This window comes from Notamacropus eugenii, chromosome 7 (genome assembly GCF_028372415.1).
Source record: "Notamacropus eugenii isolate mMacEug1 chromosome 7, mMacEug1.pri_v2, whole genome shotgun sequence".
Taxonomy (NCBI): Eukaryota; Metazoa; Chordata; class Mammalia; order Diprotodontia; family Macropodidae; genus Notamacropus; species Notamacropus eugenii.
The window spans coordinates 140,307,986-140,329,019 of record NC_092878.1 but is presented as its reverse complement, the minus strand read 5'-3'; the positions used below and the strand labels follow the sequence as shown (position 1 = coordinate 140,329,019).

Genomic DNA, 21,034 nt, shown 5'->3' with positions numbered 1-21,034 from the left:
TGTGGTACATTGACTCTGGGTTCAAACTAGGCTTCTGACATTTTTTGTCTAAGCTAAGTAGCTTGTTTACTGTCTGAGCTTGCTATATTATAAAACAAGAGACATAACACAATGATGTAATACCAAATGTCTCTACCAATGCTTGACAAATTATTCCTGCCTCACTTGGAAAATGAAACAGAATTAAATGGCATATTAAATAGGGCAAGATCATTACGTACTTGTAGAAAGTGATCTCAGATTGAGTCCCACTTTCTAGCCATCTGACAATGGAAGAGACAATCTCTTTCACCTTCAGATTCTTCATCTATAAAATGGCAATAATAATAATTGTATTCTGTACCTTGCTGCGTTGCTATAGAAATATCCATTTAAAGTCATTTTCCAAAACATTTTCCAGGTTTAACTAATTTCTTAATGTTTCTGTGAAAGAGGTAGGGGTCCACCCTGTAGTAAAGACCAGAAGATATAGAAGGAGGTCAGAATTGTGAGAACTGTGCCATGATCCTAGCTGTTTTGAGAATGATCTATATGAGAAAGGGAGACAGGAAGAAAGAAAAGAGGAGAGATGTTTCTACTCAGAACCCCTTCAGTAGTTTCATCTATGCAAGGAGAGAATTAAAGGGAATTTTAATCATTTGCTCTAGAAACTGAAAGATGAATTTGATCTTCTGTGTATATACATACATACATACATACATACATATAGGAACCATTGACATGAGAGAATAGGCACAGAACCGGAGTGATTTGGACAAGGACATTAGAACCCATGACTCAACTTCTCTCCACTTAACCAACTTCCTGAATAACACAGGGAATATTCCTTCCTGGCACATTTGTATGGTATGAATGAATTTTCCGAAGGTCCTCAACAAGGTCTTCTTCTTCTTTTTCTTTTTTTTTTTTTTGTAGCTTGATTGCATTCTGCTTGGTTAATTTTAAGTATGAGCGAATTGCATGTGGAATATTTTTGAGAGTCAGTGAGTTGTACTTGACATTTTAGGGTTCTGATAGCTGAGCTGCTCTCAGAAAGGTCTCTTGTACTCCAAATGCCTCAGGCAATTCAGTAGCAATGGAAAATGAAATAGGAAGTTATATTGTGCTCTAAACTGGCTACAAAGACTCTCAGGAAGTGACCTTGTCCTTTTTAACCGTGTATGAGGAAAATGAGAATTCACAAATTGAAAGATATGGCTGGATAGAGCCACATCTAGATTTTGTGTGTGTGTGTGTGTGTGTGTGTGTGTGTCTGTGTGTGTGTGTGTATGTGTGTGTGTGATTCATAATATACAATTTTGCTAACAGCCACTCTGATCCATATCAGGTACAAGTTTCCATCCTTTACCTTTAGTTTGTTTTCAGAATCAAGAATCTGTTACTGAAGAATGTTCTAAGTTTTGTTCATCTGTTCATTTTCTTGAAGGCATACTGTAGGTGTATTGTTGTGGATGTTTCTCCTTCATTCTTGAAGAGGACTGATGACATCAGCAGGTTGGTGTTTTGACTTGCAAGTGAATCAGATTTAAGTAAGGTAGGGGTGGGCCGGGGTGGGGGAGGAAGGAAGAGAACGAATGGAAAGAAAAGAAAGTTTGATGGAGCATTGGAAAACTGAGGCTTATTAAAGGCTGTTGCATAAGAAAAGCATAATATTCTTTATATTACTGAAAAGTAAAAGATTAAATTTACATAAAGATAACAGAAGGACAAAATTCAAAATCCTTGCCTTTCTGTGAAACAGCATGAGTTTAGTTCTTTCTTTTGCTTTAACAATGAATCCTTCTGGAAGTCATAGGGAGGGAGAAGAACAGTCTTCCTTTAGCTACTTTCCCATACTCTCTGAGTCAATTGAAGTTATATTTAGCTTAATATTTGGAAGATATTGACTATTACAGCAGTGAGAGTCTAGGCTATATCTATTTAGCTTCTTCTCAAACTCAGTAATGGAGATCGTAGAATGGTCTAGGTCTTAGGGCATTGAAAGCAAGGTAGAAATGTCTAACATCCTGGCTAACCCCAATGTCTCACTCAACAAATCCTTAAACCATATACCAGGAGTTTTCAATCAGGAATCTAGAGACTTTTTTTTTTATTATTTCAATAACTGTATTTCAGCATAACTGGTTTCCTTTCTAATCTTATGTATTTCATTTGATGCCTTTAAAAAGATTAATCTAATAAGGCAGCTTTCTTCAGACTGACAAAGGAGTCAATGATGCAAAAAAATAACAACAACAACAAAAAAAAAACAGTGATGAAAAACCCCTGCTCTTCACTTGGTTGTTCTTTTTCAATTTTCAATCCAACTTTTACCTTCAGGAATTACTTTCTTCATTTCTGCTCTTTTTCATTTTTTCATATCTCATTCTGTCTTCAAAGTGTGAAAAAGCAGTAGCTACCAAAACAAATCTCTTTCTACCCATATTTAAACTATTTTAAGTCTTCCCCGGGAGAGTGCAGAAGAGCTAGGAAATGATTGAGCATAGAGTTATCTGATCTCTGGGCTCTCATTTCTGCCTTATCTTTTGATTCTGTATCTTCCTGAGCTGCTTTCTTGGAAGTCTGCATTAATTCTGTGGACACGTGTGAGATACAGGGGAATCAGTGTATACCCAATGGCCATATAGTCCAACCATTAGCTGAAAAATAATTCCCTCCACAAAGTATCCAACATGTTTTTAATCCAATCTCTGCCTGAGGAGCTCCAATAAGGGAGGACCCAATGAAAGAAATTCTTATCCTTTTATTATTCCCCTTTGTCTCTCTATCTCAAAGTAGGTAAACCCTAGAGAGGTCTGTGTAGCTTTATGACTTTTTATTGTGTCCCAACAAGACCTGTGCTGATTCACGTCTTTTAATTGAATGGGTGGTTTTCTGGGAAACTGTGGTAAATCTATTTCACAGAGCTGCCAGAGCATTGGAGAGAAATTAGAGAGATGTGCTATAAAATGCCTACCCTCTGAAAGGAAAAGGCTATTAAGTGGTAAGAAAGAATGGTTGATGAGGAAAAAGTATATAACGTTATGAGAACAGCATGCCCAACAATATTATAATGAAAATTAGATGAGTGAAAACAGCCTTTTTGGAAAGTAATGTAGCTTACTGGAGGAAAAAGGGGGCAACAGAATTGGATTCTAGAGAATCCAGGGATTTAGTTTAGCTACCACTATTGATTTTTGAGCTGAGGCAGAGAGCTTACTTCTTGGGAAGTTGGTGGCACAATCAATAGAGCACTGGGTCTGGAGTCAAGAACATTGAGTTCAAATTTGACCTCAGATACTTCCTACCTGTGGCATCCTGGACAAGTCACTTAACCTTTTTTGCCTCTGTTTTCTCATCTGTAAAGTGATCTAGAAAAGGAAATAGCAAATCCCTCCATATATTTACCAAGAAAACCCCAAATGGGTTAACAAAGAGATGGATGATCAAATAATTAGAATAGCTTACTTCTCAGTTCCATTGATAGGATCACAGAAAGGAGCTGGTGTGGTTTAGCCTTAGAAGAGAAGATTTAGGGGAAGGGCCTATATTAAAAATTATTAAAATGTATTAAAAAGTATTAAAGTACTTTAAGCATTTAAAGAGCTATCACTTGGAAAAGAGATTAGACTGAATTATTCTGTTTGGTCCCAGAGATATGGAAGTCATAAAGAAGTAAATTTTAAGTCTGAGATTAAGGGAGAAATGGGAATCTAACAGCTGTCCAAAAGAAAACAAATGGACTGTCTCACTAACTGGTTTCTCTATTATTTGGTCAATGAGACCCCTTCCATCTCTAAAATTCTCTGCTTGAATTTTCATATTTTGAGATGGGAATCAATAAGCTAGTGATACTCACTGTTCACTTATTGGATACACTGTAGGAACAAATGAAACAAAGTACTCTATAAATCCGTACAGGTATTTTATTGATCAATGATTCAAGGTGAGAGGTAGGTAGCAATATATTATAGAAAGACCAGTCAAGTCAAATTATACCTTAGACTCCTGAAAGCAGTGTTGACTTGGCTAAGTCACTTAACTACGGTAGGCCTTAATTTTCTCTTCTGTAAAGTGAAGATGATAACGATACTTACACAAACTACCTGTCAGTGTTGTTGTGAGGAAAGTTCTTCGTAAAACTTAAAGTATTCTATAAATGTCAGTCATTATTAAGGATGTATACTCTTTAAACTTTTTTCTTTTTTTATTATGATCTAAAAAAACCATCAACACACAAACAATTCAATAAACAAGGAACAAAAGACGCGATTCTGTTAGAAACTGTGAACCTTTGTTATGTGAAGATTTTTTTAAAGTGCATGTTAAATTTAACAAGGCCCAGATTGGACTGTTTATTCTTTCCCTTTTAACTCTTTAAAAAATTCCTCAGTGTTCTCTCTCCCACTCTCTTCTCCCTCCTTCCTCTCCATCTTTCCTTCTTCTGTTCCCCTTCTTTCTTCCCCTCTCCCTCCCTCCCTCCCTCCCTCTCTCTCTCTCTCTCTCTCCCTCTCTCTCTCTTTCTCCCTCTCTCTCTCTTTCTCACTCTCTCTTTCTCTCTCTCTCTGTTCTTTTCCCCTCCTCTCTCTTTTTCTGACTTTTCTATTGTAACAGAAGGATATAGGCTATGGGATAGGTGACTGAAAGCATGAATATCTATAGGTGAAGTTAGCTAAAAAAATGGCTAGATCTTAACAGTAGGTGGTCTCAAATATTCCTCCCTCCCTCCACCCCATAAAAATAATGCTGACTATAATATAATGAACTCTTCAATTTTTGCTGGAAGTTCTCAAAGTACTTAGTATTTGCATTTCCAAATAATAGAAATTATGCAAATGTGAACAGACTTCTAGGGCCATTGGTGCCAGTGATTCCCATATCAGCACGATCGTGCAGTAGGAAGAAGACTGATCTAGTAGTCAGAAGATCTATGTTCCAACCCCTGGCTTTGCTATAATCTAGCAAGATGAGCTTGGTCTTATAGACTGAATTAAGTACTCTGCCAGTTCTGTGACATATACATTCCAGGCCCTCAGGGAACTCGCAATCAAATAAAGTAGGTGCCACACCTGAGTGTAATAAAACTGGGGTGGTTAGAGACAGTTTTCTAAAGGGGTAATTAGGGAAGGCTTTTGAGATAAAGCAGTATGGAAACTGGGCCTTGGAGTAAAGGAAGAAATTCTTTATACAGGATATTGGTATGAGTATGTCAATGCATCCCTTGTAAGACCTTAAATTTATTTTATTGTGAGTTAATAACCTTTCTCTTGTATAGATCACTAAATGTTCTTGGTATTCTAGAAGGTTTAACCTTAGCCTTTAAATTACAGAAAAATATGGACACACAAGCTTGGGGTTATGTTCATTTTTATTTGCTTTCTAACTTCTAGTTACCAAACTCCATTAAAATTGTAGCATTGTGCTTAATGACCAACATTATCCCAAACCACAAAATGACTGGGAGATCAAGCTATGGATTTAAAATCTCTAAAATCTCTAAGAGCATCCTATGAAGGGATGGGTAAATCTGCTGGAATTAACTGAATACAAATTCAAAAAGTTTCCCAGAGCTTTAACAAAGCATGATCCTTTTGAAAATTCTAAATGCCACGGAAAAAAAAAACTTTGAAAAAAATAATTCTGCTTCTATATTTAGAATCCAGGACAATTTTTGTTTGAACATGGGAATCACAATACATAGGGCTGCTTTTCTCAACCTCAAATGAAACTTGAAACTGCAGTCCTATGAACCGTTTGGATTTTCTACCAATACCTGCTCAAATGAAGGAACTATGAACTATTCACCAGTTGCTCAAATTCTGCTTCATCATGTCATGATGGTTTGAAGTAACTGATTTCTTGATGGTTATGACAGGAAAACAATAAGAAAATCAAAATCTAAGCTCAGGTCTTCCTGACTTTCCAAGTCCAGTATTTCCATGGAACCATCTCCTAGTGATTTCTTTGCTTTGATTTTATTATTGTGAAAATCGTTTCTTAATGATAGTGTTTTGAAAAGTAATTAAATACCAAGCTTTAATCAGTGATTTTTCAGCTGATAAGCCATTTAAAAAAGTTAAAAAGCACTTCTTTGGCATTTCATTTTGCAAGATTTTTATAGCAAAATAATTGGTTTATTTTCTAACTCCAAATATTTTTTCTTCAAATATCAAGACTATTTTTCTGGTTTCCTTTTTTCTTTTGACAAAGCATTTCTAAAAGCACACTGTGGTCTTGGTGAACCTTTCTCTGGTGCATATGAAAAATTAATCTCTTTTAATAGCTATTGTATATTTGGATACCCCCTATGCTTGTCAGTTGGTGCCTGATTGTAAATAGACTTGAGAACCAATGCAGTTGTGGAAATGAGAAGTGAATCCTCCCTAGGTGTGTGGTTGTGGCTATCTGCCACTCAATAAACTAATTGAGATTTAGGTTTATTCACATAGACCTCAGTGAGTTTAGGTGTAATACATTTGATAAGTCAAGAGTAAAGTCTTAAGGTTCATTTTTTTTAGGAATAAAAGGTCTTTGACTTTGCAGATGGACTAGGATTTGTTGTAGAACAATTCACATATTGGCACTTAAGAAACACCCATATAGAATACAGTGAGAAATATACTCTTTCAAAAATTTCTAGCATGATGCTGAAATGGCTCAGGAGAAGAAAATGATGCTGGTGACCTTGCACAATCCTGCCTTACTCAAACAAAGTCAACTACAAGTCATTTCATCATTTCCCTGGTGTGATGGTCCTCTTCAAGAACAAAGGACAAATCCAAGGGTGATGCTAAAAATAATAATAGGCAGTGTGCCGTAATGGATAAGGTCAGGAAGACCTGGGTTCAAGTATGGGAACACATACTGGTTGTGGGACCCTGATCAAGTCACTTAACTCTCAACTCTCAATGATAATCAGTTGCAGAGCAGGTGCTGATCCTAATCGGTAGAGGAAGTTTCCTCATAGGAAATTCTCTTATTCCAATGAAATCATGTCTAGTTCAAGAAAGAAAATAATAATTCATATTTCTCTAGTGATTTTAGGCATATAGAGTATTTTCCTCACAAAAATTCTATATCATTCTTACCCTTAAGTTCAGCAAAATTAAATGCCCATTCTGACATAAATAATGAATATTCATTGGACTCAAAATTTTTTACTCAGGTTTCTGAACTCTAGATCAGGAATACTACAGCATTATAACAGTCCAAATTCCTTTGTTTGGCTTGGGCACCAACTAACATAGCCAGGCTTTTCAATAGCCAAGACTTCACTATTTACACTATTAGAAAACAGATTCATTTTTTCTCCATCATGCTTTTGCTTATACTCCACTGCCTAAAATCCTGTCCTATTCATGCACATCATTTCTGTCTATCAAAATTCTACTCATTCTTCAACTCTAATACCATCTGCTTAATCTTTATGCTGCCTTAGCTACATCTTTGACTTGGAACTCAAGCTCCCACTCCTGGGACTCTGGATTTTTGAGTACCCACATTTTCTTGCCTAGATTCAGACTCACCACTCAATTCCCTGGTTATTTTAATGCCACTGAATCTTCCCCACTCCCTATTCCATAAATCTGACTCTGAGAAGAGTAACCAAATTAATATTAGTATTCCTGGAAAGGATTTCTTTTTACCTCCAAACATTTCCATGTCCTCTGACTTCTCTGTGCTTTCTCTCCATCATAGTTCTCTTACTTCTTTTTCTCCCTCTCCTTCCCTCACTCTCTCTCTCCTCTTTCCTTCTCTCTCTCTCTTTCTGTCTCTCTCCTATATCTATCATCTATCTCTATTATCTATCTACTTCCTATATATCTCTATTTACTACTTATCTATCCATTCATCCATCTATCTATTTACTCTCTGTTCATTTATCCATTCTTTCTATCTTTCTTTCCTTCCTTCTTTCTTTCTTTTTCTTCCTTCCTTCCTTCCTTCCTTCCTTCCTTCCTTCCTTCTCCTTCCTTCCTTCCTTCCTCTCCTTCCGTCCTTCCTTCCTTCTTTCTTTCTTTCTTTCTTTCTCTCTCCTTCCTTCCTTCCTTCCTTCCTTCCTTCCTTCCTTCCTTCCTTCCTTCCTTCCTTCCTTCCTTCTTCCTTCTTTCTTTCTTTTCTTCTTTCTTCATTCTTTTCTTTCTTTCTCTTTCTTTCTTTCTTTCTTTCTTTCTTTCTTTCTTTCTTCTTTTCTTTCTTTCTTTCTTTTCTTTTCTTTCTTTCTTTCTTCTCCATTTATCTACTTCCCCTATTGGAATGTAAGTTCCTTGAGAGCAAGGGCTTTCTTGCTTTCTTCTATTTATGTCTCAACACTTAGCAGACTGCCTGTCACATAGTAACTACTTAATAAATGCCTTTTTTACTTGTTTATGCCTCAAAAAATTCTTACTTGATCACTAGTATAGTCATTTTGCCTCCTGCAAATTCCTACAGCTCTTACTTTGTATCTCATTTATCACACTCTACCTTGTATTAGAGTTATTTGTGCATTCATTTTCCTTCCTCCACAAGATTATAGCTACTTCAGAGCAGGGACCATGTCTTATTCAGCTTCATTTCCCCCATTTGGCTGAGTGCCTTGTACAGAGTAAGCATTCAATAAATATTTCTTGAATGACTAAATGAATCAGTTTGAAATTTGCCAACTATTACAAAACAAACTGCTGGAAAGTACCAAATTAAACCCACTAGAAAGTGGCATCAACAAGAAAAAAAATATCTCACAGTTTCAGGTGATGTCATCTCATTGGGGAGCCAGACTGTCAAAAGCTATGGGAATTTCTAGCTTTGTTGTCAACTAATAGGAGTAAATGAAAGAAGATGAAGATCTAAAGATGAGCAGACAGTCTGAGTCAGGAAAAAAAAGACAGGTGTTTTTTGCACACTCTACCCACTCCCCCCCAGCACACACACACACACACACACACACACACACACACACACTCCTTTGTTGCTGGGGAGAAAATATTACCAAAATGAGATTAGCCTGATTTGCTTCAAATTGCTTAAGATTTTAAAATGACCTAAACTAATGGAACTAAGAACAATAATTACATTTATAAAACTTCTGGGAGAAAATAGAAAGAAAAAAAAATGCCCTTAAGTCCCTTAGCTCTATTTTGGCTGAACTTGTGGACAATAAAGTAGTTTAATTTATTCTACTTGCATTGCATAAGTAGATCAGAACTTAATTCTCTGCTATCTTCTGTGGAATTATATTCCATGGTTGATTTATTAAAAACAATCTCTTCTGAATGAAGAACTAGCATTAGAGTCTAATCAGTTAACCTTGTTTTTCTTCTCCATTGTGTTTCTGAAGAGAAATAAATGGAGCATAAATCACCATTTTTTCCCCCTCATTATGCCATGTCTTCCCAGGACTTATCCCTTTAAGCACCCCAGTAGTGTTTATGGGCACTCAGATACCCACCCACACATGCAGGAACCCTACACACTCACACTTTACCTTGAGCTATGAAAGGTGTGGTCTCCTCTTTAATGGGAACACTTATTGGTCTTGGGGCTGGGGCTGGAGGTCTGTTTATAATGAAAGATCTGCTGCCTATTTTTTTCTTTATGCTCCCATTGGCCAAGATGATGTCATATTCATTCTCATCAATTTCTGCCGAGCTGTAAGGGTCTTCCTCTTCTTCTTCCTCATAAACTTCTTTCTTTTCCTTCTCCCTTTTCAGCTCACCTTCTATTTCTTTTTTAATTCCAAGTTCACACCAGGCCTGGCTTCGTTCATTTTGTCCTTCTAGTATTTTCCCTGCCATAAAATATTTAGGATGCATTTAGTCTCATGTTATATACAATATTATTAATTCATATTTCATGCACATTACATGCATTGCATTCCACAATTTAACACTACATGGAACAATATAAAAGAGTCAGTCAGTCAACAAGCATTTAGGCATTTACTATGTGCCAAGTATTAGCCATTTATTACTTGCAAGTGCAAGGAGGCAGCTAGATATCTCAGTGGATAAAGTCCTGGGCCTGCTATCAGAAAGGTCGAGTTCAAATTCAACCTCAGATATTTTACTAGTTATGTGACCATGGATTCTGTTTGCCTTAATCCATTGGAGAAGGAAATGGGAAAGCACTCCAATACCTATACTTTAGTCCTTGGGATTATGAAGAGTTGGATATAGTGGAACAGCTGAACATCAAGAATATGTCAGCAGTGGGAGGGGATACAAAGAAAGGCAAGCATAGGGTCCCTATCTTCAAGGAGCTCCCATTTCAGCAAGATAAGACAATATGCAAACAATTATGTATTTACAAAACCTATGCAGACTAAATGGGTGGCAATCTCAGAGGGAAGGCTCCAGCAGGAGATGTTGAGATAAGAGACAGGAAAGGACTCTTCCAGAAAGTGGAGTTAAATGTTAAGTCTTGAAGGAAATCAAGGAAGCAAAAAAGTTGAGGTGAAGGGCGAGAGGGTTGGGAGATGGAATATAATATCTAATAATAACAAGGTCACCATTTTTTTTCCTTGATTGTAGAGTGTGTGGAGGGAAGTAAAGTGTAAAGAATGCTAAAGTGGGTTAGAAAGGGCTTTCAAAGCCAAACAGAGTATATTTGCCCCCTCAGGTAAAAGGGAGACATGGGAGTTTATAAAGTGGGTGGATGGGTCACATGATCCATAGTAAGACCTGTATGCATTTCAGGAAGTTCACTGTGGTTGCAAAGATCTCATTGAAGGATGGATGAGAATGGGGAGAAACCTGAGGCAGGGAGACAGCTAGCAGGCTTTTACAATAGTCTGGGTGTGGAATGATGAGGATCTGCCCCAAGGTTTGGTCAAGCCTCCTACCCTCTGTTTCTTTCCCTCTAAAATGGGGATAAAAATATCTATTCCTTTCAAAATTATGTGAGAATCAAATGAGATAAATATATTTTAAAAAAAAAATCACAGAAGCATTTTAGAAGGAAGTGAATAGATAAAGATGCTGGTATATAAAATGTTTACAATGATCAGTACGCAAATTTTTATCACTAAATGATCATATGGATATGGAAGCCTGAGATGATTCTGATAAAACTCTCCCCAGTTGAGAAAACAATGTGGTATGATGTTAGCCTATCCTGTTGCTTTTAAATTGTACTTATGCAGGATCAGGTTTTGAATATACTCCAAACGTGTCTTTTTGTCTGCAGGCAAACAAAATTCTTTGCCTCATCTTGTGACCATCAAATAGCAGTTTTTGAATGGATCTCTTCCTGATACCTTCCATGACAGGTGAATTATACTGCAAAGTCCAAAACAGAACTCTTTCAGAATTTCTTCTAATTTTTCAAGCACAACTTCAGATTATATTTATATGTAAAATGTATGTCCTGGGCCATCTCCAGTTTTCCTGACCTATATTTGGCCACTGGACCCAGAAGGCTGTGGAGGAGAAAGAGAGACTGGTAACTTTGCACAACTCGCCATCACTTAAATCCAATTCAGTTGAATGGCATGGCATCACCCCTCTGATGCTATGGTCCTCTTCTAGAATGAAGGACAAATCACACGATAGAGAAACAGCATGAAGTTATGGAAAAAGCAGAGGACTTAAGGTAAAAAGAGATCTAGAGGTCTCAGTTTCTCTAGTATTGTGATTTACTTGCATTGTGAAAGGAATACAAGAGAATATTTGACAGCATTCACAAGATAGTTCTGTGAGTTAGTGGCTTGTTGAAAGAGTGATGCTCATTGTTTTGGCTGAAGCATTGCAAAATGAGCAGTTAGAGAAAAAAATGACTAAAAAGTTTTTTTTTTTTTTTCCTGAGTATACACAAATTCTCACACGTGAATTAAAGCTGGAAGAGTCGTTCTTTCTTACTGATCAGTAGGGGTATTGTGGGACAATCTTTATTTAGAGAAAAAAATATTTTGGAGGGAAAATCAGGCTGAAAGGATGGGGCATATTCATAAGATGGTGGCCTAGTTCTTTGGGGAACATTATTAGAGTGTAAGATAATGATTGTAGGGTCATAATTATAGAGTTGGAAGGTACTTCAGCCCCATTCATTTTACAGATGAAGAAACTGAGGCCTGAGTAGGAAAGTGACTTGCCTATGGTCAAAGAGTAAGCACCACAAGAGCAATTTGAAAGTTTCTTTGACTCCACAGGCATTTCTTTCTTTTTTTTCCAGTGCATATATGTGTGAGATATAATCAGTCATTTAGATCAGTTCAGTTCAACTTAACAACCAGCAAGTTTCTAATAAGTAGCCAACGCTTACTCTTTTTAACCTCACTATGATTTAGCTTTTCCACTCTTGAATAATTTGCAGTATTGAAATTTTGACCTAGTGACTTGTCTCAAGAATAGATAGACAGAATCCAAAGATGAACCCAGATAAATGTTTGGAGAGCATTTTTCTCATGTTCCATTTTTGAGCAGAACGTGTCAAATATCTTAAGTTTTAGAACATTACCAAATTGCTCCAGCTCTTTTCTTTCTCATCCACCTCCTGGTTTTTTACCCTGTAATTCTAATGAGATTAAAATCTTCCTCATTCATTAATGGGCCTGCAACCCATCAAGGGTTGTGATGCCCTCTGGCTCTGAAAAGTGTATAAATACTCTGAGGTGAGGTTTTACTTTGGGTTTGGCCAGATGAGACTCTGGGAAGCTGCTGCTGATCTATGATGTATGTATTACTTATGTCAGGCAACTGGAAGCCCTGTCTGTTGAATATTATTTCTTTGCATTTTTTCTGAAGTTCACGTTGCTGACTTTTTCACCTGAACTAAGTGAAGGATATGTGTGTGTGTGTGTGTGTGTGTGTGTGTGTGTGTGTGTGTGTGTGTGTGTGAGCTTGATTAAAGTGATTGCTGACCCCTCAAAAGTTGCTTTTTCTTTTAGAAAAGCAGATCAAAGAATTTGGGACAGCAGGCCCTCCAGGTGTGCTCTCTTTTACATATCTTTACCCTTATCCTCACTCCAATCAGTTATGAGAGCTGGACCCGATAAAGGAGGACACCATCTTTTAATTCTTATTTTATATGTCACCACTTGACCGAAGAACTTGTAAGGACCTTGATTTAAATGCCCATGAAAATCATTAATGAAAACCAACAACCAACCATCACACTATTTGAAATTTATAAGCATACATACTTAAGGATTTTATTATGGACTGAGAAGTTGTTCTCTCTCACTGTCTCCTTAAATCTTATGGAAGAGGGAACTCAGAGCCAACAATAGCCCTGCTGCACAAAGTTAAGTGACTTGACCAGGGATACACAAATCCACACAATTTTCTCACTGATATTCTCACTAGTCTCTTTATTAATTCAAATATCATTTATTCATCACTTACTGTATACAGAGCACTGAGGGTGATGGAAAGCTTAGAAAAGACATAGTCCCTGCCCTTGGAGCTTTTAGTCTGCAGAGAGCTATAAACTCAAACATGAATAATTCTAATGTAGAAGATAATTGAAGGGTATTGCTGAGTTGCAAAACAACACTAATGAAAAGTAAAGGGGGTGATGTCATTAAGAGACATATATTTTTTTTTATACACCCATCAGGGAAATTTGTTTTGCTTGAATTTGTTACAAAAATCTATTTTTTTTCTTTTTTTCCACTGGGAGGGGAGATGTGAAGGAAAGAGAATAATACCTGGTTAATTTTTGAAAAAGGTAGGGTAGGGGTAGTGATAGAGATGGGAGAAGTTGTATGCCCTTTCAATGAGGTCACTGTGTTGTTAATTTTACTTAATTATTTTATTTTATCATAACAGATCTCTCATAGAGTGGAAGTAATCTATATATGTTTATAATGTAAAAACAAAACACATCAATAAAACTTTTAAAAAATTAAGGGGAAATGCATGAAGGAAGATAAGGAATTTGAGATATATCAGGGTTTCTTAATCTGAGGTTTATACATTTTTTTGTGGTACTTAATTAACTATTTCAATACAATTTGTTTCATTTATAATCCTATATATTTTATGTATGTACAAATTATTCTGAGAAGTACCTATAGGCTTCATCAGAGTGCAAAAGGGATGCATGATACAATAAAAGTTATGACCCTTTGAGTGAGATTTTAAAAGTCAGGTTGGAATTATTGGAGAAAGTTTGCTAGGCTTAGGAAATAGGATGAGGAGAGACATAGAGTGGAGAAAACAGAACAATGTGGTTCTAGAGTTGGAGAATAATTGGACACATCTGGATTATGGTACGGATGTTTGGAAGACATAGTTGAGAACATAGGCACCATCTCCACAATTCCCAGGTCCAGACCTTCTAGTGAATCAAGACATAGTTTGGGCTTTCTCAGTCCTTTCATCTGCCTTAGAACTTATTACTGTGTGACTTTGGGCATGTTACTTAGCCTCTGTTGGCCTCTCTAGGATGTCTACACCTGTAAAATGAGGAATCTGCATTAAATCGCCTTTGAGATCTCTTCTAAGTCTATGGATCTTATGATCCTGTACTTTCAAAGAACACTCCTAGATTTCCTTTTATTTCTATAACTGTTCCTTCTCTGTCTCTACTGATTCCCCATCTTCATCGACCCTTGATAGTCTTCTAAAGGTTCATTGTTGAATCTCTGCTCTCTTTGTTTTGACTCCTCTGCTCACAAAGTTTTAGTAGTCCCATAATGGCTTTTAAATAAAGTTCCAACTCCTGTGGCTGGCATGCAAAACCCTTTATAACCAGATGACATCCTATTTTTCTATCTTTATTCATAAGACTTAGTTCAAGATCCTGAAAAATCCTTAGAGAAATTATTCTATTCTGTCATTTTACAGATGAATACGCTGAGACTGATACATTAAGTCCAAGGTGACATAAGTGGTAAAGGGTGGAACTGAGACCTGACTCCAAGCTCAGTGCACTTTCCCCTGCATCACATCCCCTGCCTTTCAAGCTAAATTAGATAACTCTTTGCCCCATGAACTTACTTCATTCTTGTGGTTTGATTGAAGTCATTTCATTCCAGATGCCTGGAATTTTCCACCTCCACACCTTTATCTGGAGAATTCCTATTTGTTGATGCTAGGAAGCTCAAAAGCCATTTAGCATAATACATTTTGATCTAAAAGGAACCTCAGAGTTCACCAAATTCAAACCCCTCATTTTACAAATGAGGAAACTGAGGTACGTATAGGGTAAGTGTCTAGTGTCACATAGCTAGTAAGTATCTGAGCAAGAATTTGAACTCAAATCTTTCTAGCTCCAAGTCTAGTGCTCTATACAATAACCCCCACTACCTGCATCAGACTTTCTTTGATCTTTGGAATATTAGTTTCCCCTCCTACCTTCCATGGTACCTTTTGTTGTTGTTAAAGTATTATTACTTTATCATTCTAGAAATACTTTGAAAGCAGACAGCAACTGTATTTTCTTCATTGCTCATATACCACAGTCACTTAATAAATGTTAATGAATTAATTAGTGTATACATTGTATTGTCTTGAAAGCCAGGCTCATGCCATATCTGTGTTTGCATCAGAGCCCAGCAGAATACCTCATCCAAAAGTGGCTTGCTAGATTGCCTCCAAACTTACCTGGTAATAGACAATGCAGCTTTTCTAGTCCAGTGGGAGAAACCACAACTCGAGGAGGGGGGGTTGGAGGTCTGTCAGAGAACAAGGGATCTTTTGAATTCCCTCCTTGATTGTCCTCAGAAAAGACAACATACAGCTCATCGTCTGACTCAACCCCGGTGCCTCTCTCCTGTCTGTTGTCTTCATCATCTTCACCTTCCTTTTTTTCTTTCTCTGCTTCCTTCTTGTAGATCTGCTGTCTTCCATGAGGATGTGATGTATGCTGCATCATTGCTGTTTGGGAGAAGTGTATTATTTCATTTAAAATACACCATCTGGAAGCATTTCATGTTTCACAGTTTCCCACAGAAGCAACCCCGCTACTAATAAAACTTTTATGAGCCAATACAGAGGGAAGCTGTCAAATGCAGAAGTAGGGGAAACAACAGTTTCTGGGTTTTTAAAATATTTACCAAATGAACAGTGAAAGCTTCCATCATATTTTGCCACCTCAGTATACAACATCCTCATGCATATAATAATATTCTGATTCTGTTGGCTTGTCTGAACAGAGTCCTATGTTTGATAGCATCACTGAATTTTTTATTTTAACAGAAAATCTGACTTAGTAAAATAAGTGATAAGTAGGAGATGACAAAGATGACAGCAATCAGTGGCAAGCTGATCTTGATTTGCATGTGAATAAAGGACTGGAAGAAAGCCTGGAGTTTTCAAATAGTTATTCTTTCAACAGGTTTGGCCAGTTGCTTGTTTTGGACCTGGGTTCAAATCACAGCTCTGCCACTGTGGATTGATTTCTGACCTTAGGCAAGAACCTTAACTTTCCTCATTTGAAAGAAGGAATTGTCCATATCCTGAGCAATTAGTACTGTGCTTAGCACACAGTAGGTGCTTAATAAAGGTTTACTGACTGTAAGTTGGAAGGGATTGGACTAGTTGACCCCTAAAGTTCCTTCTAGCTAAAATATATGATCCTAAATTCTTATGTTATTAATTCTTATGAATAAGTTTCTGTTTTCATTGAGAAGACTCTCCTTTCTATAATCTGATGCCTATTTTATTTTGTATAAGTTACTTAATCCATCTGGACCTCAGCTATTTCATCTATAAAATGGATGCAAACTATGTGAAGGCAGGAAGAAGGCTCTGATAATCACACAACATCCCTTCTCAGTATAAGGAGGACTATTCATCACAGATGCTGTAGTGGTAAAGTATGGGATAGATGAAATGGCTACTGAGGTCCCTCTCAAATTTTCAAATTCTGAGCTTCTGTATCCCCTTTGGCTGTTGAGTTGTTTCAGTCATGTTCCATTCTTTGTGATTCCACTTGGGGTTTTCTTGGCAGAGATACTGGAGTGGTTTGTCATTTTCCTTATTTAGTTCATTTTTCAGATGAGGAAAATGAGGCAAACAGGATTTAGTGATTTGCCCGGGATCACATACCTAGCAAGTGTCTGAGGCAGGATTTGAACTCAGGTCCTCTTGATACCAGAGCTATACTCTAAGCACCGTGCCACCTTGCCGCCTGTAACCCTTTATATACTATATAAATAATGCATCGCTCATTGACCACATAAGAATGCCATGGAAACATGAACCTGTAATGAATTTTGCTTTCTGTAAATTGTTGTTTAAAAGTCTAGTTTAAACCTTTCTTGAAAACGTTTTATGTTATGGATGGGGAAGGGAGGGAAAAAAATCTGGAACTGAAAAAACAGGAAAATGAATTTTAAAATGCTTTATGTTGTGTATGAGCTTCAGGATTTTTATTTAAATAGACCCAGAAGCAGAGCATTGGAAGCATTTTGTGAGCTGATGTTTGTAGTAGAAGTCTTTGGGGAAAGAAAATATTTAGGATAGTCCACACTTGCCACAATTAAAGATATTAAAGAGAAGAAAGGAATGAGGAGCTTCCAGTAAAAAAGAAAATGGAGACAAATTGGCAGAGAAACCTTCAGTAAGTGGAAGATTTTGCACCATCATTATTAAAATGCCAACATATATTTTGTTTGTTTGTTTCTGTCTTGTGCTAAGAAGGGAATGAAGAGAGAAGTCAAATAGAATTAGGTCTTTTATTTAGCTTAAAAATAAGAGTTCAGGATGTATAAACCTGTGATTGAGATAGAGAAAAAAAGCAGCCAGCTGCTAGAAAGATTAAGAATTCTGGGATGCATTGACAGTTTTTGAAAAGAACTACAGCTTGACATATGTAGTTAGTTCACAAAGCTAATGTTGGGAATAAGTGGAAAAGATTACCAGATTCGACCATGGGCATTTGTTTTTTATTTTTGCTTTTTATTTTGAATAAACATTAAAAAGAACATTTCCATACACACAGCAGAAAGCTCAAAAAAGATTCTAAATGAAAATATGAATCTCCATTTTATAGACTTGCTTTAAAAAATAGTCTGCATGTTACTTTCAAAACTCTCCTGTTTTTCTTTTTCTTTTTTCTTTCTGAGCTTCCTTCTGCTTTCTTCCATGCATTAAAAAATCACTATGGCTAGTCATTTTTCCCAAGTGACTGAGAGATATAAAAGGGGGAAATTGTAGCAAGCAAGCACAGTTAAGTGAAATTATTATATGGACAGTGGCCGTGTCCAAAAGTGTAGGTTGTCTGCGCCTTGTGTCTACCATTCAACTTTCTATTGGGAGGTGTGCAACATTTCACTATAGATCCTTGGGAAATATGGTTGGTTATGGCTTGGATCAGATATCACAGGTATTTTGAAATTGTTTTCTTCTAAATGCTATTGTTTTTATATAAATTATTCTCCTGGTCCAGTTCATTCCAATTGGTGTCAATGAATACTACCTAGAATTCACTGAAGTTGTCTCTTTTATCATTTTTCCTCAATTTATTTATTTTAGTTTTTAGCATTCACTTTCACAAGATTTTGACTTCCAAATTTTCTTTCCATCTCTCCCCTCTCTATTACAACATGCATTCTGATCACCCCTTCCCCTAATGATCACCCCTTTCCCCATCATCATTTCTTACAATACATAATTATCATATTACGTTCATATATCATAATTTGTTCAGCCATTCTCTAGTTGCCTAAGGGGCAATCTAAGGCCCTCCTTAGTTTCCAGTTCTTTTACTCATGTAGACTTGTAATCTGAATTTGTTTTTCTCGCTCCCTGTATCCAGACAGATTCCAAGTCTTGTTGATTCTACCTTTGAAGCACTTTGTGGATATGTGCCCCTCTCTTTTCTGACACTACCATGACTCTGGTGCACAGGCCCATCACCTCATGCCTAGATTATAATGGTAACTTACTGTTGAGGGGGAGGGTGGTGGGAGAGGTCTTCCTGGTTCAGATGTTTTTGCACTCCAGTCCATCTGCCAATTAGCTATTAACGCAAACTTCTTAAAGTGCAGTTCTGACCATATTTAGTGCCTTATTTAAGAAATTTCAGTCTTTCTAGGATTAAATATAAAATCCTCTGACTTTGGAAAATTACCATCCCTGGCCCTTCCCTGCATTTCTAGACTTCTTATGCCTTACTCCTCTCAACACATTTTGCAATGTAGTGAAACTGGTTTCTTTACTGTTCCTTGCCCAAGACACTCAGCTCTCAATCCTATGCATTTTCATTGGCTGTAATTCTCTCCTTCCTTATCTCTCTACCTCCTGTTTCCACTGGCTTCTTTCAAATCTCAGCTTCATTTTCTCCTTTTGTAAAAAGGCTTTCCTGATCCCCTTTAATGCTAGCTAGTACTTTCCTCTGTGATTATTTCCAACTACACACAGACACACACACATAGACACATACACATACACATAAGACACCTAAGTGGTACAGTGGATAGAGTGCTAGGCAAGTAGTCTGGAAGACCTGAGTTTGAAGTTGGCATCAGAGACTATATGTTTGACTCTGGGTAAGTCACTTAACTCTGTTTGAATTAGTTTACTCATCTATAAAATGAGCTCAGGAAATGGCAAACTGCTCCAGTACCTTTGCTAAGAAAAGGCCAGATGGGATCATGAAGAGTTGGACATGACTGAAAAGCAACAATTATGTTCCAAGCATTGTGCTAAGCATTGGGGATACCAAAAGAGACAAAAGTGTGCCCCCTACCCTCAAGGAACTCGCACAGGAGAGACAACAGGCAAACAATTATGTACAAATATGCTGTTTATAGGACAAATATAGAGGACAATTAAAAGAGACAGAACTGCGGGACACCTGTGTTTAGAGAATATGATCTGAATGAGGATCTAGAAAAGGAGACTCCAACCAGAGAGAAGGTGGGTCCCTAGGGGCCAGAGATCCTGAATACCAGACTTGATTTCATCTTGCAAAAAGATGAGTTTCTGGAGATCATGAAATCCAGGATGTTAGTTGGATGAGAAATGAAGGGAATTTATAGGTTTGGGCAGATTTTATTTTTAACTTCTGGAAATATAGGGTTCAAGATTTTTTTGCTACAGTGATTTTCAAGGAGTCTTATCAATTCTTAAATTATTTCTCCTTGGCCTGCTTTCTAGATCACTTTTTGATAGTAGAAATCTTAAATATTCTTCTATTTTTTAAACTTTTAAGATTTGTTCTAATATTTCTTGTTTCTGGATTTCTTTTTGTTCATTCTAATTTTTAAGGATTCCATCAACTTGGGTAAAGCTTAATGTGTTCTATGTTTTTTATTGTCCTTCCAATTCTTTCCTTAAGGGATTTTTTTCAAATCTTTTGTTTCATTTCTTCTAGTTTTTCATGTCATTCTTATGGAAAAATCCATTTTTTTCCTTTGCTTTTCTGCCTGCCATTTCTCTGGAATTAGATTAGTAATAATTTTGATACCACTTGGTATCCACTTTGGATTTCCTGGATCTTTATATTGACCTCCTATAATTAGGACACCCTGGAATTTTGAGGTGCAGAGTACGGGATATTCACAACCCTCTCAGCCATCTTAAGATAGTATTTTTGAGATCACAGAACTCACAAGTTTGTGCTTTCCCAGTCTAAGGGTTGCTGCCTCATCAGAAGTTGCTTGCTGCTCTTCTGTGGGGCTTCCAAGGTCCTCATCCTGGGACATTTTGACCACCTTGTAGTTATATAAGGTATGCCCTTGACTCTTACTGCCTTAGAACACATAACCTCGTAGGGTACATCTTTCTCATCCCTGGTCTTGTTCCTTCTTGATGTGCCTGAGACCCTACCTTTTCTATTGCCTATGGACATCTGGATGATTTTTTGGGAAGATTTTGGGTGAATGATGCCACTTCCTATGATTTCTCACTGGATTTCTTGAACGTTATTCATTCTGGCTGTGTTTATTTCTTTTAAAATGTTCCAAAATACCACATTTATTATTATTTTTAATTAATATGTAAGTATAGCAATTGTAAAGAGAGAGGCACTGGGCTGTCCTGGAAAAGTTCTGGATTTGAAGTCAGAAAATCTGATTTACAATTCTGCTTATACCCATGTAACTAGAAGAAATAATTTCACCTCTCTACATCTCAGTTGCCTTACTTATAAAATGGGATAAATATTACATGGACTACCCTAGTCA

General features: G+C 36.9%; 1 protein-coding gene across 1 annotated transcript in view; it reads right to left on the bottom strand.

Annotated features, from left to right (window-relative positions):
- BANK1 (B cell scaffold protein with ankyrin repeats 1) overlaps positions 1-21,034 on the bottom strand; it is a 393,466-nt gene that overhangs the window by 52,715 nt on the left and 319,717 nt on the right. Inside the window, exons 9-10 of the mRNA XM_072624985.1 lie at positions 15,507-15,779; positions 9,446-9,748 (exon numbers count right to left, since the gene is read on the bottom strand). Coding sequence (XP_072481086.1) covers positions 9,446-9,748; positions 15,507-15,779 — 576 coding nt within the window. The remainder of the gene's footprint in view (positions 1-9,445; positions 9,749-15,506; positions 15,780-21,034) is intronic.